The following is a 23808-nucleotide window of genomic DNA, read 5'->3' as shown; positions in this document are numbered from 1 at the left end:
TTGGCTTCTCTCCCTTGCAGCTCCACCATCGGTGCTTCACTTCAGCCTAGCGAGCTCAGAGATTCGGGCACGCCGGATCTTGGCCTTGTTTGTCGTGCCCACCAGGTTTGAGCTGGATTAAGTTTAGAATTTTTTTTTTACAGCATTCATACTTGCAGAGTGTCTCATAGTCATTTTGCTTTGTTATATAGGTTGTTGAAGACGGATATGAGTTCTTTGCTGATAGACAACTTGTAACTATATTTTCGGCTCCTAATTACTGTGGAGAGTTTGATAATGCTGGTGCGATGTTGAGTGTGGATGAAACTTTGATGTGTTCATTTCAAATATTAAAGCCTGCCGAGAAGAAACCAAGGTTCGGCTTTGGAAGCACTACTACAGATAAGTCAGGAACTCCTCCAACAAAGACCAAGGTAATCATCTTCCGATTTGATGCTTATAGCCGCTGAAGTCCATCACTGCTTGTGTATCACTTATTGTCTCAACTCCACTGTTGCATGATTTAGCGAGATTTGTTGCGAAGTTTGACCATGTAGTGAAGGCTGGGGTTGGATGCAGTCAATCCAGAAAATTCTGTCAGGTATCTTTGGCTTTTCATTCTAAATCATCAACTATTTCAAGATCACTAGATCTTCCGAAACACCCGCGGACACTGCTTTTATTATCAGGTGGCTTCCAGGGGACCGTTGATCCTTCAGTCTTTAGACTGAAAAGTCTCCGGGTTCTAGATTTGTCTTTCAGTGGTATTCAGAAATTGTCAAGTCATATTGCTATTTCACAGCATCTAAGATACCTTGACCCCTCCCAGACATCCATTAAAAGATTGCCCAATACCTTAACCAACCTAAAACACCTGCAGACTTTGAGGCTATCAAGGTGTTCTCATCTGCAGGAGTTACCTGAAGGAATGCACAATATGACTGATTTTTTTTTTTTATTTTTTTTTATTTTTATTTTTTTTTATTTTTATTTTTATTTTTTTATTTACTTTGTTGCTTGACAAACTTTGGACAAATATATATATATATATATATTGATTATCATATATATATTTTTTTGTTTAGACCTCGGATTACCCACATTAGCCTTGGCTTGTGCACAATCAATCGCTGCTTCCGGCTTCAGCTTATCCGACGTCGACCACGCACGTTCGCCCTCTCAACGCAACGTGTGTGGTCTTGCCCGACCTAGCTCCACATCGCTGCTTCCGGCTTCAGCTTATCCGACGTTGACCACGCACGTTCGCCCTCTCAACGCAACGTGTGTGGTCTTGCCCAAGCCTAGCCCAGTCTTGTTGATTACAGTCTGTAAAGCCTCTCTGATTTCAGCTTAAATTTCCAGTATCGGCTTCGGACTTCACCTCTCTAACTGCCCAAATTTGTAAGTATGACATTCAACCCCCTCTTCCGAATATAAGTATATTTAAATATATATAAATATATTTTTGTGGCAATGTAGAGGGCTCAAGCAATCTGATGAAAATAAAAATAAAATAAATAAATAAAAAACTGAATCTGAATATGGACTCAATTTTTGCGGCAATCCCAATGATATTTTTTTTTTAGCTCAAACACCGTGATTTTGGCCATATGGAAACATGCACTAGCACTTGAAACCTTATTGAGGTGCTTGTCTTGAACATAATTTGTTGAACTTTATCACCGAGGAAAGGCCGAATATAACTTGTTGACTAGTATTTGAGCTCCATTTTTGACATGGAGAGAGAAAACCCTGGACTTATGAATATGGACTTTGGAAAGGACATTCTTGTAATTTGCATAATGATCCATTGAATCTTGCTACTGATAAGCAATGTAATATACTTCGGATCTCGGGCCTGAAATTTACTATTGAACTTCACTCTGTCCAAATTTTGAGCCCCATATAAATTGGACCTTTAATATAGAACATAGTGACTTTAAGAAATTGACCCAATTGAACTTCATCATGAAGCGACCTATGACATTGCACCTCTTATTGATGATAGAAGACGAAAATCTATATGTTGATGATGCACCCATTGGTATTAAAATTTGTTGAGCTTGAGGAACACCCGAAAAAAAAGAATTGTTGATGACTTCCGGGGTTGAACCTGGACTCTTGGTGTAAAAAATTCCTCGTAGAATTTGTTGAATTCATGGACTCTCAGAGAAACGAATAGTTGATGCCGAAATTTCATTCGAATGTGTTGCTTTAATTCCAATATTCTGAATTTTAATACGGTCAACTCCTTACTATTTATACCTGTTATTTCAGCCATATGTCTTCTCGAAAGAAACCCGCTGTCCCGGGGTCATCGGAACCGGCTCTCATGAAAGAGAGGGATGTACCTCCGGCATCTGAGTGGAGGAAATCTCCTTATTTTGGTCGGAAGGACCCCTTCTGGCGGGCGGCTACCTCCACCACTTCTCTTCTATCTCCGAAGGCGGCTCCATTATGTCTCACTGAGGACACTGACTCTGGACATGAGGCCCTCATTTCTCCTTCCTCGGTGCTACGCTTTCGGATTGAGCAGGGGGACTTTCCATACTGTTATCCTCAGTTCAAGGCCTTCTCAAACCCTCCTTTCGGTTGGCAAGAGTGGGTCGATGATGTCCTCTCGGACAAGAGCCTCTGTCAACGACTTCAGGAGGCCCGGCTATTGATCCCGGTGAAAATATCTAGATCTCTATCTATCCGTCGCAACAATGCTAGCCTTGAAGCCATGGCTCTTCGGTGGAGCACCGAGACACACACCTTTATACTTGGCCAGCACGAGATGGGGCCCACCCTTGAGGATGTGTTCATGTTGCTGCGTCTGGAAGTGACCGGCCCTGATGCCTTCGACCCTGAGCAGACACCCCCCGAAGATGATTCTTTGATCCAATCTCTGAAGCTAAATCTTCAAACTTGTGGTCGGTGGAGTTCTGTTTTTGATGGTTCAGCGAGGAGGACTAGTCGAGTAAGGACGGACCGTGCCTCCTATACTGCATGGATCCGTCACTTCTTCAAGGATCTTCAGCCCTTGGCCAGAGATGCTGATCCTGACTCTCGGGAGTATGAAGCCGGTCCGATGTATGGCTCCAGGCTCTATTTCTTGGGATTTCTGGCTTGCTTCCTTTCATTCTTCATTCTTCCGAGCACACCTCCGGATTCCCTCAATCCTTTCGTCTTTCCCTTGGCAGTCAGGCTCTTTAGAGGAGATCGGATCCCTTTGGCTCCCCTATTTCTTGGGAATCTCTATTATCGGCTGGATCTACTACATCGAGATATGGTTCGCTCCGTGGGTCGATATGAGCCTGTCTCCTTCATTCACAGCCAGTTCCTACTTTGTTTCTTCTTTGAGAGGTTCCCAAAATTTGCCCCTGCTCCGACTGTATTCGAGGCGGAGGTTCTTTGGGAGATAGTGGATAAAGATGGCATCCCCGTGCTCGATACTGATGGGTCTCGGACATTTGAGAAAGCGAAGTCTTGCCAGCCGTTGATTACACGTTGGTCACGTACCATTTCCACCTTATCCTTGAATACTCTGGTGGATGATCCCCGACGCTTTGTGGCACGGCCGTATGTATGCCCACCTGTAGGTGTGGCCACACCGCTTATCTATCATGGTTCCTCCCGCTCGGTGTCCTTTCCTTTGCCGAAGAACATCCCTGCACCCTTTGTTGATATGCTGATTATGATCCGTCCGAGTTCATTACCGGTGTGGCATGAGGAAGGCGTTGATAGTGCCGTTTATAGGCCTGACCGTGTAGCATGTCAATTCGGGTTTGATCAATGTGCCCCGGGGCCAGCACCTCATTTATTATCATTTTCAGAGAGCTACGGGCGCTTCAGTCGCCGGCTTGTACACACCGTGCTTCCCATATCCGGCTCTTTGACGATGCCAGGCTTGAGCCGAGTAGGGGGTTTCACCCCCTCTTTCAGGCGGTATTGGCAGAAGAATATCGATGCGTTTATTGCATTTGTCCAGAGCAGACCGACCGTATGTTTGCCTCCGCCGATTTATAAGAAGGATTCTTCTCTTCGGCTACCCGAGAGCCGAAAATCTGACCACATGTACGAGGTTTTCTTCACTTCATCTGCTCTAACTGACCCTTCTGCTCGGGCATCTGCTTCTAGCTTGGCAATTACTTCTCCAGAGCCAGTCCCTTTGAATAAGGCCTCTGGTCCTCGGACGACCCGCCTTAAGAAGATGGCTCACAAGAGGACTTCTGATGCCAGTCCTTCCGCTCCTCGCCTTTCCAAAAGGCTTCATGAGGTACCCGAAATTCTTGATTTGAAGCTACTTTCCTTCTTGCGACTATACCTTCTAAAATGAAAACTTTTATTTGCCCATGTTGTGTAGGATCCTGCGGTTGTTGACGTTCTCGGTACCGTGGCTCCTGGCCATGCTGCCTCCCCCAGGCCGGACTCAGACTTGGACGACACCCTCCCTTTGTCTGCAAGACTTGTGAAGATGTGCACCCCTCGTATAGCAGTTATAGATGACGATGATGATGAGGCTGAGTCCTCCGATCATTTTTGTGACCTTATTCCACGCACGCGTCGTCATCGCCCTACCGTAGCTGAGGAGGAGCACTACCTTGGTGACGAGTTTATTGGGGCTCACCGTTCTGATGTTGAGATTGCTGGAGGGACTGATGCCACAGAAATTGATGTCGCGGGCCATGCTTCTAGAGGCGATGTAGAGATGAGGTGCGCCTCTGGGAATGGTGTGGAGATGGATGTGCTAGAGATCTCTGAGACTCGCTCTGGCACTTATGGTGATTCTCATCCTCCGGCCCTCCTTCCTTCTTCAGGGATGACTACTACTGTTCAGGCTTCATCAGACATTGAGATCGATCAGGTGGTCTCTACACGACCAAGTGACTTTGTTGATGCTAGGAGTCCTTCAGTTGCCCCTGCTTTGCATATTGATTCTCCCTCTGGTAATCTTTCTTTCTGAAGTTTGTCATTTACTTATATCTGTGAGAAATCTTTACTTAAATGACTTTCCTGTTCCCTACCTCTAATAAGGCCTTCTTATCTTTTCTTCAGTGTTAGCTGCTAACGGGGTCTTGCCTTCACCTACCTCAGACTCTGCTCCAGTGTTAGCTGCTACCGGGGTCCTGCCTTCACCTGCCTCGGACTCTGCTCCAGTGTTAGCTGCTACCGGGGTCCTGCCTTCACCTGCCTCGGACTCTGCTCCAGTGTTAGCTGCTACCGGGGTCCTGCCTTCACCTGCCTCGGACTCTGCTCCAGTGTTAGCTGCTACCGGGGTCCTGCCTTCACCTGCCTCGGACTCTGCTCCAGTGTTAGCTGCTACCGGGGTCCCGTCTTCACCTGCCCCGGACTCTACTCCGACTCTCTTTGTAACTCCTCACGGTTCTCCTTCTCAAGGGGGAACACCTGCCTTTGAGACGACTGCTAGAGGTTCTTCATCGCCAGTGCCTTCAAATATTTTGGATTTGAATCTCAGTGATTTCCACATTGATAGTGATGCTTTTGGTCTTTCCCCTTATCGTTCGGCATTCTCAGGCTCGGGACCTCTGCCGGGAGTTACCCCTCCGGGTGGTTCATCTAACCCGATAGACATTGGGGAGATTCCTGAGACTAGCAGCTTTCCGGCCCCAATTCCTCCTTCAGCTTCTGGCAAAGTATCATTTCTCCATTATTGGGTAGCTCCTGAGTTTGCTTCAGTTCTACAGCTTGTGCATTCAAGTTACCCGGAGACCTTTGCTTCATTTGCTTGCCAGTGTCCACTCATTCAGACTGCTCTTCTCGAGTCTTTTGCCACTATCTTATATAGCTTGGACACGCAACGGTTGTGTGACCTTAATGGAAAAGTAGTCGAGACGGCGTATCAGGGGATCTCTGACATGGAGCGTCACCAAGTGGACTTATCATGGCTTCGGAAGCGCCTGGATATAGCTTCGAACGCCAGTCATCGGCTGGAACTTATGTCTGTGCTTGCCTCTTATCGCACCTCTATAGATGAGACAAAGGTAACTCTTCGTGAACTTGAGTCGGGTTATGCTCGGGCCTTGGAGACTTTAGAGGCACACTCTACTGTTTGTCCTCCAGATGTAGATGTGACGGGCAGCTTCTTCGAAGGTGTCTTTAGGAAAGATTGAGTTTTTTTTTTATCATTACTTTCTTGCCCCTTTCGATAAAAATGTTTTATCTAGGACAATGCAATGAAATGACAAAATTTTTGTTGTTTGGATATTTTCGCATTGTTTTCTCATTCTACTTGATAAAATATTTATTTCGAATGATAGAACAATCATATGCACATGTTTATAAAAGCTGAAATATTCTCATTAGTTCTTCAACTTTCTTGACAAAAGCATAATAGATTCACTGTAAGTGATGGGATAAAACATATACCATAGAGAAAACCAGCTTCTTCATAACGCAAGGGAAATACAACCTTTAGACAAAGTAAGAAAGTGAAAATGAATTTCAACATAGATGAGTCCAACTATGGGTAGTAATGCTTGATAAACTTTGCATTGAGCGGGCCAGTTCGGAAGCCGTCTTCAACCCTTACAAGTTTGTAGTACCCGCTTGAGCTTGCCTGAACCACCTTGTAGGGCCCTTCCCATTTTGGAGAAAACTTGGGTAAAGGCTGTCCTCGCATGATTGGGTCTACAATCTTCCATACTAGATCACCTTCTTCAAACTTCCTTGGTACCACAGTCTGGTTATAGGCTCGGGCGATGGACTCATGATACCTTTCCATGACTTTTGCAGCTCTGTCATGCTTTTCCTCTAATGCTTCCAATCTGGTGGTTCGAGGCTCCAATACCATTCCCGAGGCGAGAGCCATTCGAGCAGATGGCGTTTCCAACTCTATAGGTAACACTGCCTCGGACCCATACACAAGGGAGTAAGGAGTTGCTTGAGTTGGCTTTCTCTTCGAAGTGCGATACGCCCATAGGGCTACTATCAACTGTTCGGACCAAGTCCCCCCAAACTCATCCATCATCTTGCTCAGAATCCTTATCAGTGTCTTGTTTGTGGCTTCCGCCTGCCCGTTCCCTTTTGGATAGTAGGGTGTGGATTTGTGATGCTTCACTTGGTAAGTCTCTAGGAGGCTCTTCACATCTTTGTTTATGAAGGGAGTGCCGTTATCCGAGAGGATGGTGTTTGGTACTCCAAATCGGCAAATGATATTCTCCTTGATGAAGTTCGCGACTGCAGGCCCCGTAGCGTTCTTCAGAGGAATTGCTTCGACCCATTTTGTACTCAATTCTGTGGCTACGAGAATCCACTTGTAACCCTTAGAAGATGTGGAGATGGGCCCTATCAGATCAAAAGCCCAGGTATGGAACGGCCATGGCGTTCGGATACTATGCAGGTCTACAGCTGGAGCATGGATCAAATTTCCGTGTTTCTGACAAGTCTGGCACCTCTTCACGTGATGGGATGCATCTGACTCCATGGTCGGCCAGTAATACCCAAGGTGTATAAGTTGCTCGAACAGCCGAGCCCCTCCTTGATGTTCAATCTCGTGGGCTCTTCCGAGGACTAGATCTGACTCCTCCCTGGAGAGACACCTCAGGGGAGTGCCCTCAATACTTCTTCTATACAGCTTGTCCTGATCAAGAAAGTACCGCCTCGCTCTCCTCTTGAGGTGTGCAATGTCCCTCGGGCTCTCAGGTAGTGTTCCCTCTTTGAGATAGTCAATGTAGACTTGCCTCCAGTCAGGGGTATCAATTTCAAAGCAACTCTCATCCTCCCGGATGTATGACTGACACTTGGGGCATTCCTTCTGTAATTGATTCGAGTCCTTCTCCATCTCGGGCCAATAATAACCTTGTCTTTGGATTCTTCTATACAGACTGATATCCCCATCCCCGCAAGACTTTTCATGGATCTGTTGTAGTCGGAAGCTTGCTTCTTGTTGGCCAACACACCGGGCTAGGAATCCGGTACCTCCTCGGAAGTAAAGTTCACCTTGAATAATTGTGAATTGGGCAAGCTTGGCCATAGTCATTTTTCCAACTTTGCTTCTGAGTTGTTCGAGGACTTCTCCTCTCCAGTCTTCCGGAAGGCCTTTGTCTTCGGGTATTATTGAAGGTTCTGTTCTCTTTTTGATAACAATTGTTGCCTCTTCCTCTGGAATGTCAACTCTTGCCCCTAATGTTGCGAGGGCATCTGAAAACTTGTTGTCGGAGCGAGGCACATGCTCTATTTCGACCTTCTGAAATTTGTCAAGAAGCCTTTGAACTGTTGTTCGATATGTGGCCAAGGCAGGCTCCTTTAAGACGAACTGTCCTGAAACTTGCTTCACTATCAGCTTTGAGTCCCCCCGGATCCGAATCTTCTTGATACTGTGCTTCTCAGCTGCTATTAAGCCTAAAATAAGAGCCTCATACTCGGCTTCGTTATTCGAACAATGGAAATCCAGTTTATAAGACAAATATAACTTTTCCCCACTTTTGCTTGTAAGGACTATCCCGGTTCCTCCCTTCCCTCCGGCTGCTGCTCCGTCAAAGCCCAATGTCCAGAAGCTTTCCTCGGAAGCCATAGCTGCATGCACCTCTCCTCTTAATTCTTCATTCACTGGTTCATAGTCACCACTTGGAAATTGAGCAAGGAGATCAGCTAAGGCTTGGCTTTTGATCGCCTTGGGGGCTACACATGTGATCTCGAATTCACCTAGTGCTAACAACCATCTTGCCACCTTCCCGGTTAGAGCAGGCTTACTGAGGAGGTATCGGATTGGATCACTTTTAGTAACAATCTGAATCTGGTGTGCTAAGAAGTAATGTCTGAGCTTTTGGGCAGTGAATACCAAAGCTAAACAATGTCTCTCTACCGGAGTATATCGGACTTCTGCTCCTCGAATCTTCCGGCTGATGTAATACACCGGGCGTTCTGCTCCATCTACCTCTTGGACCAATAATGCCCCTATGGACTTGGGGGTTGAAGTTAAATACAACATTAGAGGCACCCCGGGCTGCGGGGCTATCATGGTCTGAGGCGAGGTCAAGGCTGCCTTGATTCTCTCGAAGGCCTTTTGGTGCTCCTGGTTCCACTCGAACTTGGCATCTCCTTTTAACAATGAACCGAAAGGCGCAGAGATCTCTGCCAGTGCTGGGATAAACCTCCGAATATAAGACACCTTCCCGAGGAACTTCTTTAACTCCTTCTGAGAATGTGGGGGAGGCATTGCTCTGATAGATTTGACCTTGTCTTCATCTGCCTCGATACCATGCCTATGTACAAGAAACCCGAGGAACTTCCCGGCCGTCACCCCGAAAGCACATTTGAGAGGATTCATCCTCATTTTGAATTTCTGGCACCTCTTGAATACCTTCTCAAGGTCTCGGAGATGGTCTTCTTCTTTCTTGGATTTCACCACTAGATCATCAACATAATCTTCCACCTCATGATGGATCATGTCATGAAAGATTGCAGTCATAGCCCTTTGGTAAGTTGCACCGGCATTCTTGAGTCCGAAAGGCATGACTGTATAGAAGAAGTTTCCGAGAGGTGTTCTAAAAGCAGTCTTTTCTGCGTCCTCTTCAGCCATCTTAATCTGATTATATCCACTGAATCCATCCATGAATGAGAACATCTGGTGTCCCGAGGTAGTATCCACGAGGGTGTCGATGTGAGGAAGAGGGAATTCATCCTTCGGGCAAGATTTGTTCAAATCTCGAAAGTCTACACATACTCTGATTTGGCCATTCTTCTTCTTTACTGGCACGATGTTTGCTAACCACGTGGGGTACTGTATTGGCCGGATGAAACCAGCCTGTTGAAGTTTTTCAATCTCCTCCTTAATCTTTTCTTCGAGATCTGGATGATACTTTCGAGCAGCTTGCTTAATTGGCTTGGAGTTTGGGAACACATCAAGATAGTGGGAGACTAGGTCAGGATCTAGTCCGGGCATTTCCTTATATGACCAAGCAAACACATCTGAGTATCGGCTTATCAACTTTAACAACTGTTCCCGCTTCTCTGGGCTAAGGCTCGAACTTACGAATACCGGCCTCGGTGCATCTTGTCCATCACTCAAATCTACTTCAATAAGTTGTTCAGGCTGAGGCTTCGGCCCATCTTGCATGCATTCTGGAGCCACTTCAGGTTTTATTACTATATCATTGTCAGGAGGCTCTTCTTTTGACTCGGAGTCGGTGACTGAAGAAACCGACTCCCCGCACCTTCATAAATAGTACACCATCTTGCCTCCTTCTCGAACTTTCATCACCTTCCGAGGAATAGGCGGACTTTCTGGTCTAGACATCGCCCGCTTACTTGACTCTGCCATCGGCTCCTTGTCATCTTTGATATCCTCCCAACGAGGAATTTTGACCCCTCGAGGCTTAGAGGTGGTGGGAACTTCTTCGACAGCCAGTTCGGTGAAGTAGATGGCATCAGAATAATGAGCTTCATGGATCTCGAACGGCCTTTCTGTAGCCTGAATTGTCACCGTCTTCTTTCCCCATTTAGCCTTAACACACTGATGATAACTTGATGGTACAGCCCCATATCTATGCATCCAGGTCCTCCCTAGAATGATGTGATAATTTGCCTCAGAATCGATAATATGGAACTTGGTGGCCGAGCGAATCTCTCCAACGGCTAAATCAACTGTTACGCATCCGATAGTAACTCTCCTTTCTCCACCGAAGCCAGTGATGACTATCGGCTGCTTCACAATGCGTTCTTCAGAGATTCCGGCTTTTTCTAGAGTAGCGCGAGTCATAATGTTGATAGAGGCTCCACTATCTAGAAAGGCCCTTTTGAACTCAACCTCGTTAATAAAAACAGTCACATAAAGCGGGCGATTGTGAGAAAAAGGATACTTTCGATCAGCCTCGGAGAAAGTAATGGCACTAGATTGCTCTTTTGCCTTCCTCGGGATAGACCCCTCAGTCGACATGCATTCCTCATGGTGTGCCTCGGCTATATTAATGATAGACTTGGTGATTTCCGTTCTTGCCTCCCTGGAAAGTCCAAGCTGGTCAAAGAACTGCTTGAACTTTACACAGTCTTGCAGGGTTTTGGCATAGTGATCCGGATCTGTTTCCACTCTTGGAGGCTCGTAGTTAACCATCTCCTCGGTCTCCTCAAAATAAGATGCCACATAAACATGGTGTCCTCCTCTTCCATAGTATTCTTCTCCTCCTTCTGGATCAAAGGGATCTTTGCCATGAGTCATAAATGTTCTGCCCTCTGGATCGAGAGCACTTCCATAGTAAACTTGCTCACCCTCTGGCTCGAGGATGTCGTCCAGATAACAGTCATCGTCATCGAGATTAGCGATAGCCTCGATCATTGGGCCTTCATAAGCTATCATAGCAACATTCTTGCCCTTGTCTCGGTGTTGAGGATATGGTTGTTCTCGGATGTCTTGAGTCCCTCGCTTTTTGAACCTCAATTCGTCTGCCTCGACTTTATCTCTAAAGATTTTCCTGAGAGTCCAACACTTCTCTGTCGGATGTTTCAATGTACGATGGTAGACACAAAATTCAGGGCTCTCACGGTCCTTTTTTGATGGCATTTCTTCAACATAAGGCAATTTTAGCTCTCCGTCAGCCACCCATTCCTTAACTAGAGCTTTCACTTCCTCGATTCCACATGGATAAGAAACATTCCCCTTTTCACCATTATATTGCTTTCTTTTCTGGCCCCTATGACCTCCTCCTTGTGAATTTCGAGTATCCGGGGCAGAGGCAGCAGCAACGGTAGGTCCACGAGATGACTTGAAACTAGTCTTGTAACTGGCTTTAAATCCGGACTCCTGAGCCTGAGGGATGCTAATGTTCCGAGCTGCTTCTATTAATGCCGAGAAGGTGGGTAGCTTGTGGTTAACTAGAAACATTTTGTACCTGCTCAATGCCCCTTCTAGACAAATTTGAACCAGATAACTCTCCTCAACTGCTTCATGACAATCCACGGCCTTGTCCTGAAACCTTTTGACGTAGTCAAGGATGTCTTCACTTTCTTGTTGCTTTTCTTTACACAATGTAAGTGTGGTCACCTTCTCCGCCACTTGAAAGAACTTGGAGTGGAATTTGTTAACCATTTCCTCCCAACTTCGGACAGAGTTTGGGGCCAAATTAACATACCAACTATATGCTCGGTCGGTGAGGGACTTAGAGAATTCTCTCAGTCGGAGGACGTGGTTTGAACCATGAATACCTAGAGTCTCGATGAATCGCACAACATGTTCTCGGGCATTTCCTTGTTTGCCGTCGAACTTGATGAACTTCGGCACTGTATACCCCTCAGGGTATGGGTAGCTCAGCATCTCAATGGGGTAAGGCGGCTTGACGTCTGGATCAGGCAAAGAGGGTAAGGTCCTCTTGCCCCGTTCAAGATCGAACATGGCCTGCACATCGGCGAGAGTGAGAAACTGTTGAGGGAGAGAGTTTGATGGTGGTATTCCCGGGACTTGGCTTATGTACCCGAAGACTGAGCTAGGGGCGTCTTGGCCATTCTGGTGCTGCGAATTCATCATTGGTGAGGACATTTGACGATACTGGCCATCAGCGCCTATAGACATGCCAGTTGGTGATGGGATATTGAATTGAGGCCCGTAAAGTCCACCGTACGGCGCTGCTATACCGGGTTGTGCTTGCAGATTTGTTGTTGGCACCAAAGGAGGCCCGCTTGGTGCTTGGGTAACATTTACTGGTGGCGTGACAAGATTATGTACGGGCAGAGCTCCCTTTTGCGCCATCACGCTCCTTATGTTTTCCTGGACACCAACAGTCGCCGGAGCACCATTCATTACACTAGAAACTCCCCTAGTCACCATCAGATCTTGGCTTGGCACGCCATGGAGCCCGGGTATGGGCAAACTGCCGCCGCCTACTGTGGTTTGAGCATGTGTTACTGTGGCCGTGTTGCCATGAGCCATAGGCTGATTGGGGCTTACTTCTCCTTGGATTTGATTTTGCGCTCCGGCGGGAATAACTCCACCACCAGTTTGATTTCCGTTTGGCGCCGGTGCAAAGTTAGAACTCATCACCAACATGGTGTGGGTGAGATTCTGAAGAGTGGTAAGAATCTCCTGTTGAGTATTTTGAAGTCCTTGAATGGCTTCAAGCAAAAGTGGTTGGTTTGGAGCCGTGGTTCTGTCATCACCACCATTAGAGGATCCTTGTTGGTGAACTTCATCTTCTCCTGCCATCCTTGTTGGAGTTGTGTGGATTCCAGATCTCGTTGAGACCATTAACCAATCCGCCTCCCCAGCAGAGTCGCCAAAATGTAGGAGAGGGTTCAAGAAAGGAGTTGAGAAATTCGAATTCTCTGGAATGTGATAAAAGGCTTAGATTCTTCAATAATCTCAACTTAGGAACACAACAACAAAGGAGATGATGGAGATAAGAGATTGGGTGAAGAAGAAGGCAAAATGGCTAGAGAATAGAATAATGGCAATGCTCTCCCATTGATCTCCCACTTTCACTCTCAAGGTTGATAATGGAGAAGGGAAATTAGTTCTTTCCCAAGAGTTAAAAATCTCCAAAATCCATCCCTTGTAAAGCTATGGGTGGGTGCTATTTATAGGCACCTCATGATGTAGGATGGAGCCCATGTGCAAGGCACATGGGGGATATTCTCTCTAACCACCTTGTCCGAGGGGGTGACTTCTCCGAGGAGGTGACTTCTCCGAGGAGGTGACTTCTCCGAGGATGAGAAAACCCCGAAGAGGAGATCACTCCCTCGGCGAACCCTTCTTCTTAGCCACACCTAACCAATGATCCCCAATCATCCCAAAGGGTCAGGGGTAGTCCCAGAGGACGTCCTGCCGCAAAAATATTGCCGAGTCTCATGGACCCCCCGGGGTCGTGCCACATCGACCCGGGTATAGGCTAGTTTAACCGAAGAGTGAATTTATCTCCACTCACCGTCCTCGGGATCGGGTCCTTTGTTCGAACTCCATTACGCCCATGGTTCTGGTGCGTAGATCCCGGAAAGCTCCGAGCCCGCAAGTGTTCTGGGACTCATTAACGGAGCGGCTTCTAGATTGCATCTGAATCCGTTCGAAGCCAAGTGCTTCGGATCTCTAGATTCGTAGGTCCGAATCCTTTTGAGTCCGAGTGCCTCGGATCTCTAGGCTTGTTCAACACCCTTTCGAGTCCGGGCCCGAGTAAGTCTCTAAGTCTCTAAGTTCGTGGATCCGAACCCCTTCGAGGCTTAGAGCGATTCAGCCCGTTTGATGGCGATAAATCTGGGCCCACCGATTCTTGGACTTGCAATAAATTCGGGCCCACTAATCTTGGGCTATTGGGCCTAAATAATTTAGTGGGCTCAAATTAGCCCCTCTTACACCAACAAATTTTAAAATGTGATTTTGTGAACTGTTTAGTCTTTTTTTTTATGAACCCAACTATTCCATTAAAGTGGAAATTATACAAAAAGGTAATCATTTACGTGTTTAGATTTAATTTTTTAGGGATAAAAGTGAGCTTCACCAAATGTAAAAATACAAATTTGGGTAATTCGCACAATAGAAATTTGGATTTCTCTTCCTTCTGGAACAAATCCTACATTAAGAACAAAAATATAACACTCTAATATAATATTCCAATAATATAATACTCCAATGTAACACACTAAAAAATTCATTGGTGTATTTTTCTCAAACGTAACAACGTAACACTAAAAAAAAACTTCTTGGTATACTTTTTCCAAACATAACACTTCAATGTAACCCAAAAAAAAAAAAAAAAATCTTAGTGTACTTTTTCTAAACGTAACACTCCAATCAATGTAATCTTAAAGTACTCCAATGTAACACACAAAAACTCTAAAAAATTTCTTAGTGTATTTTTTTCAAACGTAATACTCACAGTTTGAAATTATACATTTGTCCAAAACTTACTGAAGAATTTTTGTACTCCTTCTGGAATAGTTTGAAGAATCTCACATCCTTTTTTTGAAGTGTTACATTTGAAAAAAGTATACTAAAGATGTTTTATTATTATTATTATTATTATTATTATTATTATTTTTTTTTTTTTTTGGTATTACGTTATAGTGTTACACTAAGGAGGCTTTTTAGAGTGTTACGTTTGAGAAAATTATACAACGGAGTTTTTTTGTGTGTTACATTAGAGTGTTACACTAAGGAGATTTTTTGAAATGTTATATTGGAGTATTACGTTTCAGAAAAGCACGCCAAGGATTTTTTTTAGAGTGTTACATTGGAGTGTTACAATTTAAAATTATAAATTTGCCCAAAACTAAGGAGTTTTTGTATTGCTTTCGAAATGTTTGAAAAAACTTACATCCTTTTAAAATGTTTGAAGAATCTCATATTTCAAATCATTTTTATACTCTTTTTGAAATGTTTTCCAAATAAAAAAAATTCTCATATAAAAATCCATCCTAAATTTGATTTCCATAGATTGTGTATCTTACCTTTTTAGCACAAAAAAATAAAAAAAAAAAGAAAAAGAAAGAAGGAAACATAATATAAATAAAGGTATAACCGTAAATCTAATTTTCAAATAATATATTAAATATATATTTCTAAAATCAATGGGACTAATTGGTCTATTAGAAAATCCTTAGGACTAACTGAATCATCATTCCTCAAGATGAGATTTATAGGTAAATTTTTCATTTTTTTATTAATATTTTCAAAAAAAAAATATTTGTTGATACTATTAGACTAGGCGACCTGAAAAATAATAAAAAATTAAAAATTTTGAAAAAATTCCACTTAAAAAAAAAATCAATAAGTCTTACTTTCTTAAGGAAAAACATTCAGGTCCTATCAATTTTCCATTTTGAACAATTAAGTCCTGTACTTAACAATTTACTCCAAAATAGTTCAAAACTAATAGTATACTTTCCTCCAATTCTATCATTTCTCATGGACATTAATTACACTATTACTTATAATGTAATAATCAACTTTAATTCAGAACCGGTTTGTTTGATGTTTTATTTCAAAATATTTTTTTTATGTAAACTCGTTTACACGAAATAACTTTTTCATTTACTTTTTTCCACAGATTGAGATCTAAACTTTTTTAAAGTTGTTATTTTTATTTCAATAATTGGTGTGGTAAAACTTTCAAAACTAACTTTTATCAATAATGTATAAAGCCAACAGCACTTCTGGAATTAAATACAAAATGGTCTTGTTTTAATTAATACGGTGGTACTACTTGTACTGATTAATGTGCACACAAGTGTACCAGTTAGTGTTATGTCATTATTACTGATCTCACCTATTATACAAATTACAAATACTAGTTAATACATTAATTAGTATATATAGCATTATTCTAATTAATATAATCCCTTTGTACAAGTGGTTGTGATCTGCTTGGAAAATCGTTTACTGAAATACGTGCCAAAAATAAAAATTTGTGTTTGAAAATATTTTATGCCAAACAACTTGAATGTTAGTCTAAAATCATAAATAGGATCATCAATATTTTTGCTGCCCATGTACCAAAAAACATTGTGGTATACACTTCTCATTTTCCTGCCAGCTTGATTAGTAGTTTTGAGCAATATGCCAATAGCATTTAAATTGAATGGGTAAAAAAATTTAAATAAACATGAATAGCAATTTCATAATAAAATACCAATGGGTAAAAGAGAAATATATATATATATATATAAAATAAAACTTCTGTATAGGAGCGATTTCGAAAAGTATGAATAAATTGTCCTAATAAAAAATTGATAGGAATTCATTTACCGTGTTTGGTTTTGATTGATTTTCTAAAAATTGTGTTTTATGTTTTTCATATTTTTTTGTTTTTAATGAATTTTTTTAATATTTTAAGTAAATTTTTTTATTTTTTAGATGCACATAACTTATGCACCTAAAAAGTAATATATTTGTGAAAAAATATTTTAAAAATTCAATAAATATACAATAATACGAAATGTATTGAATTTTTATATTTTTTGTATTTGATGAATTTTTTAAAGATTTTTCTATAAATATTATACTTTTTAAGTGTATTTAGGTTATGTGCATCTAAAACATAAAAAAAATTCTTAAAATATTAAAAAAAAATTGACTAAAAACAAAAAAATATATATATATATATATGGAAAAAAAAACTCAATTTTTTGAAACCCAAGGTGATTGGGTTTTCTTGTGTAAAGTAGGACAAATTGGTTATTTTTCTAAATTTTTAAATCTCAATTTGTGGGGAAAAAAATAAATGAAAAAGCTTTTTCATGTAAACGATTTACAAAAAAACATTTTGAAATAAGACATTAAATAAGTAGTGTCTAAATTAAAGTTGATTATTACATTATGAGTAATAGTGTAATTAACATCAATGAGAAATGATAGTATTGGAAGAAAGTACACTATTAATTAAGTTTTGAACTACTTTGGAATAAATTATTAAGTATATGACTCAATTGTTCAAGTAGAAAGTTGATAGAACTTGATTGTATTTCTTTGAGAAAAGTATGATTTATTGGTTATTTTTCTATATATATATATATATATATATAAAAGATGATCTACCTAAGATCCCAATTAAACTCTAATCTTGGAAACACCACGTTGCTATGTACTATTCAATAGCAGCAGAAGCGAGTCGAGTGCTATAAAAATAAGATGCTACCTAAGGTGCAGTAAGAGGCCTTACTTTTATGTATTTTAGTATTAGAAATACTGTAACTACACTAATGTTGGAAGAATAAATTTGTTTTGGGAATTTAAATTTCTAAACTTGAATGTAACACTCCATTTTTTATTACTAGAATGATATTATCAAATTATTATTAACAATTTTAGATAAAGCAAATAGAAGTTCTCATATCTTAATAAAGGTAAGTCAGTGAAGGTTCTCTCATTCGTATACAAGATAAATGCAATGTGAGACATAATTAAAATAAATTGCCTGTTAGTTTACATCATTACATGAAAGTGAAAGAGTTTAACCATTTTTATAACAACGGCATTCAGCCAACAAATAAAAGGTTTTGTGGCCAACAGATAATGAAGATTTTTGATCTTGAACCACCTCTCGATATATACTTGAAAAAGGATTAGCAACGTGGGATGAATATAAAGTCTAGTAGGGATCCTAACATGATCCTAAACAATAACAACATATAAATAGTTATGATCATGAATGCTTTAAATCATACCATATACATAAGTGCTCGTTTATACTTGAAAATATACTTGTGTAGGTACTTTTCACAAAATCATTCGATTTATTCAACAACACGAACGATTCGCTTTTCTTTCTTCTTGTTACGTCCTCATTGTTTTAAACCTGCCAGACAATAACAATTATTCGAAAACAAATCCACAAAGTCCAATTTCTTTTCCCCCAATTACCGAACTTAAACCCAATTCCAAATTTCAATTTCTAGATAGAAACATTCAAAACGAACATGATGACAATACATATAAAATGTTCCTTATATAACCATATATGTAACGCCCCAAATTTCTAGCCCAAATGATAAGACAACAATCATGGCTCTTTTAAGGAAAACCGAATATAAATCTTCAAACTTACATTACATGATACAATAGTTCTTCATGCAACAATACATTAATCCAACAACAGGTAAATAAACAAATAAATACCCCAAAGGGTTTATAAGTTTCTAAGGCTTGAGCCTGGTTATACAAAACAGTTATTCAAACCCACACAAACACAGCCCTTAGCTTACATACAGAGTCGCAGCAAAATGAGAGCATTGTACTCCCAACACACATACTTCCACGCCCTTAGTTAGGTGGGATCACCACATCTTTTCCTGCACAAAAATCCCGTAAGGTGAGCATAAAGTCCATTAGAAAATTCTTAACAAAGTACATACATTTTATACAAGTCTCAAGAGATAAAATGCACATGTCACGCTATACCCTTTTGAAAGAAAATTACATCTTCATCTTTGAAAAAAATATCATGCTCAATGATGTCATGCAATTTCAATTCTTCAAAACTTAATAATTCATTTCAAGAGCGGTAAATACGACTCTGGTAATCCTTAGGTTTGTATCTGCAAGTAGACTATACAAGTACTACCAATTTGTCATTTTTACCGGTATTAACCGGAAAGCTTGACACCTATCCACGCAGGTTTTCGGTCTTTCACCCTGGACTCTCAAGCCAACTTATTCAATATCATCTACACCACTTATCAAGACTTACCAACGTATTTACCCCAAAACCATTCCATGAAAACTTGTTTCTCAACATTCTTTTCTCAATGCAAGTTTTCAAATCAACTTTCAAAGTTTAATGTAATCAAATGGATTGATATGTCAATAACACAAGATGAATATAAATACTTTTATTCCAATTCATCATCAAAGGAATAACACAATTCTCTCTTCTCAAGTATCCTCAACAATTAGTCATTTCAAGACTATTTCAACATTTTGAACAATAATTTTCAAAATGAACAATAATTCTCATATTTCCTAAAATTCATCATTTATATAAATATAAATAAGAAAGTTTCCAAACATCCATTTATTTTGACACACAAAATAAATATAACAATATTATTCATGGATTTTCAGCCTCTTAAAAAAAATCTCCAAATTCTAGGTTTCCTCACCAAAACTATACAACTCAAATTTTTTGAAAGAAAATTTTCCAAAATCATCTTTTCTTCAATCAATGAAGATCAAAACCCATAAAGTCATTTTAAAAGAACAAGAGCGAAACTCACTTTCAAAATCGCTCAACTTCTTGAATCAACAATCAATTTTCAAAGCTATCAAAGGATAATTTGGAAAATCATCTAGATCTTGCAAAAATATATATATAACTCTAAGAAAATCCCTACCTCAAGTTTTGAAGAAGAAATAAGATGAAACATCTAAAATCAACGGTGTCGAAACTCGATCTTCATCGTACACAACGAAGCCCTCGAGAAGTTAACCAACTTTGATGAAGAACCTATGGCAGAATTCTAATGGATCTTGAGAAATCAAGGTTTTGATCCAATTTGGCATAGGGAAATGTAGAGAAAAGGGAGAGGAAAGGGTTTTTAGAGAGAGAGAGAAATATACAAAAGTGATCGGAAATATCAGATTCACGAACTGATATAACATGGTCCGCTAAAGCATGGAAAGCCCCGCTCGAGCGTCAAATACACTTTCCCAGTACTTTTGCAGACAAGTCAAACTTCTAGAACCAAACATTCTCCGCTCGAGCACATAAACGGCCGCTAGAGCAGACAAGCAACTTCTAATGCATTTTACATTTTTGCTTTCGAGGGCGCTGCCCCTCAACCCCGCCAGGGCGTTACCCTAGGACCCGCCAAGGGGCGCTGCCCTTTGGACCCCTGCAAGCTGACCGAGCAGCTCGATCCCCACCAGGGCGCTGCCCCCTAGACCCCTGCGAGCTGACCGGACAGCTCGATCCCCACCAGGGCGCTGCCTTTGGACCCAGTAAGGGGCGCTGCCCCCTAGACCCTCGCGAGCTGACCGGGCAGCTCAATCCCCGACATACTCAGCGAAGTGACAAAACTGGAATCGCTACAATATAAAACAATTAACATCTTTCACAAAATAATTATCATCACGCATGAAACACATAAATAGAATCTAAATAATAACAAGAAATCTAACAACGCTCTACCTGCCTCAAGCACGATAAACCAACGATACACATTTCCAATACTCATGCCAATTTACTAGTCACAAGTTAGAAGGTAATGGTACTTCTGCTCAGTTCTCTAGACGCTAGCTGGAAGGTACTAGCACCCCACATTCTCAGCACAGCCAATTCTTCAAGCGCTAGCTGGAGGGTAATGGTACCCTTGATTCTTAGCGTATGCACACTTCCAACCATCACATAACTCAATAAATATAAACAACCCATGTGTACTACATACACAAAATCTATTCAACATCACAATGTCATCCTCCACCGATGACCAAGAACAAAACCTCTAAGCAAACAATATATAAACACTTGTAATACGATAGTCCGATACCTACTTTACATTAAGTCCCACAACAATGATAATAACAACAATATTCAGCTATTTCAAAAATTCAACCCCAAGTTCATTTCTAAATTTAAAATACGTCATGGTTTTTTTCTCTTTTCAAAATCAACTCCTTTATTTTTCTCAAATCAACATGCCCAAGTCCTTTTCTTTCCAAAAACCAATTTCCACTTTTCAATAAAATCACATCCATGAATTTCAAGCCATAACTCAACTTAACTTAACGTGGTTATCGAATTAAATTCCAATACCAAAATTAATTCACCCTTTATGCTTACAACATAACTCAAATTATCATAACACAACCATTATTCAACTTTACCCATTTTTCAACTTTACCCATTTTTAATCCATTAGGTCAAAAGATCAAATTAGGGCCTTTTTATTTTTTTCAACATAGACAATTTGAGCTACCCTTCCATTATCCCAAACAACAATCAATTCCTAATTTCTACTCCAAACATTCAAATCACCCTTATATGATTTTCAAAGAAGTCCATTATGGACATGATTTTTATGTAATAAAATACACCGCATATCTATCTATAGGAGAAGTATTGAAAATGAGTAAAAGAATCCCTACCTCAAGCAATGAAGAGAAGAAAGTCGAAAATCCAACTTTAAAGAAAACACGATCTGCTTAGACCAAATGGAAGCCCTCGTCGAGCTCAATGTTTTGGTATAAGGAACTTAGGGTCTAAGATGTATAAAAGTAGATGAAAACTAGGTAGAAAGAGCTTGGAAGCTCAACAATGGCAGAAGGGGGGAGAGAGAGAGAGAGAGAGAGAAATGATTCAGATGTGACCAAAAGTGACTTTTATAAATGCTGAATTTGGACAGACCGTTTAAGCGCAAGAAGTGTCGCTCGAGCGTCCAGACACAACAAGTGTGACTGCTTGAGCGCAGGAATCACCGCTCGAGCGAAGAATGCACCCTTTCAATAATTTTGCAGACTGTAAACATACTGAGAGTTTTCAAACATCACTCGAGTGCAAAAAGCTTTGCTCGAGCGTAGAGACAGAATTCAAGGCAACAACAGTTTTAAAAGCAAGCAACCAACCTACTCCAAATGCAACCAACACACTCCAATAACCAAATTCAATGAGGAATAAGGGGGAAACAAGACAGAAACAACCATATAAGACAAAAAAATCCAAATCCAAAATATCTATGGGTCAGATTTAAATCAAAGTCGCTATATTGAACGTAATTAGTAATTTTGCATTTCAACAAATGAAAAATATATTTTAATAATTTTTTTACAAAAAGTCTCGTTTAAATATTTTTTGCCTTAGACTCCGAATAAACTTGAGCCGCCTCTAAATAGAAGAGCATATGACCTCTTTGTTAGGAGAAAATGGTGCAAGTGGCCACATGCTATTATGATATTAGGTCGAGCTATGCACTGGGTGGAGCTAGAACTACTTTGTCTCTTGAAGGAGGTAAGGGGCAAATTTTGTTGGATAGATGGTGGGTTAGGCTGAGTTTTAATAAAATAAATTATCATTAAAATATTAATTATAGACCAATTGGTCTAATAAACAATTATATATAGGACAACAGTTTCAATTTAAATATGCTACTCATTTCTCATGCACATGTAATTATTTACATAATTAATACTCAATGTTCATAGACTTATAAAGCTTCACAAGTGATTCAATTAAATAACTATAGCTCCACAAATGGTCCAATCAAGAACTATACAACAAACCAATAATATCTTTTCTTTATTTTAATTGTTTTTCAATTAAAAATAATAATTTTAACTTCTTTTTATGAAAGTTGTATTGTTTAATATGATTTATACCAATTAAATAGTCGATATTTTTAATTAGTGAAGAAAATGTAGAGTATATATTCTTATTTATCAGAATATTTTTTAATATGTGATTGTCAATAAATTTTTAAGGAGGGCCAAATTAAATTTGTAGGGTTTATTTAGTAATTCCATTTGGCTACGGTCTTATTCTAGCCGATCTCAGTATTTGTGTTTTTTTTTTATAGTTTGCCATTTCAATTATTGTTCCTGTTGGTACCATAAGGTGTTGGGTTGTTAGGTTAAGTCTCGAGCACAATTTTCGTATTTAGTTGCCATCGTTGAGTTTGGAATTCTGAACAAACTTGTAATAAGTTTTACCATAACATTTCATTAATTTGTAGCTGATATGGATATATAGAATTGATTCAATTATGGAATCATGAATAATCAATTCAATCGGTACACTTTGCATGAGGTATTAAATTTTGAAAAACAATCCTACTATAAAATGGATTTTTGCAAATTTTTTGAGAGATGTCAAATTTAATGTGGGAGGTCCTTAGGTGGAGTATATAATAACTTTTACAGGATTATACTAATGTAAAAATGGCGGTTTTTTTCTCCCAAAACTCCTAAGTTGACTTCATAACCAACATGACCAAGGGCAAAAATGTAACAAGGCCCCCACAAATTCTTCTTATCCTAACATACTTTAAAGTTGAAGTATTTTGTTGGACGAATTACACTAACAGTTTTTATAATTTGAAATTTGTGTCACTTTGCTGTTTGACTTTTTAATTGTAATACATTTTATCATGAATTTTAAATCTTGCTCTAAATAAGGACAATCAAAGATATTTCCTTTTCAAACGGTTCATTTTAAGTGCAAAGTTTTCATAAAACTTATTTTATGTTAGTTAACTTATATATGGTTTGAAATGTAATGGCATTTTCTTTGATAAATAATGTTAAAACTTTCTTGGTTATAAAGTTACGTTTGATTTGGTTTTCAGAATCTATTTTCAGAAAAAATTTCTAAGAAATTGAAAATTAAATTGGTGAAAAAAAAAATTAAAAACATATAATTTTTATATAATTTTGTCTTTTGAGAGGGTAGAAATAATTTTTTTAAATAATTTTTTTTA

The 23808-nt window shown here is 40.1% G+C and overlaps 1 protein-coding gene across 1 annotated transcript; it reads left to right on the top strand.

The window, feature by feature from the left end:
• Positions 1-4036: 4036 nt before the first annotated feature.
• On the top strand, positions 4037-6318 carry LOC145802327 (uncharacterized). The gene is made up of 3 exons (XM_082895022.1): positions 4037-4240; positions 4328-4910; positions 5020-6318. The coding sequence occupies exons 1-3, from the start codon at positions 4037-4039 to the stop codon at positions 6093-6095; spliced, it is 1863 nt and encodes a 620-aa protein (XP_082751148.1). The 3' UTR covers positions 6096-6318.
• The last annotated feature ends 17490 nt before the right edge of the window (positions 6319-23808 follow it).

This window comes from Camellia sinensis, chromosome 11 (assembly GCF_055761805.1).
Source record: "Camellia sinensis isolate YWXY chromosome 11, ASM5576180v1, whole genome shotgun sequence".
NCBI lineage: Eukaryota > Viridiplantae > Streptophyta > Magnoliopsida > Ericales > Theaceae > Camellia > Camellia sinensis.
This window is presented reverse-complemented; position numbering and strand designations above follow the sequence as displayed.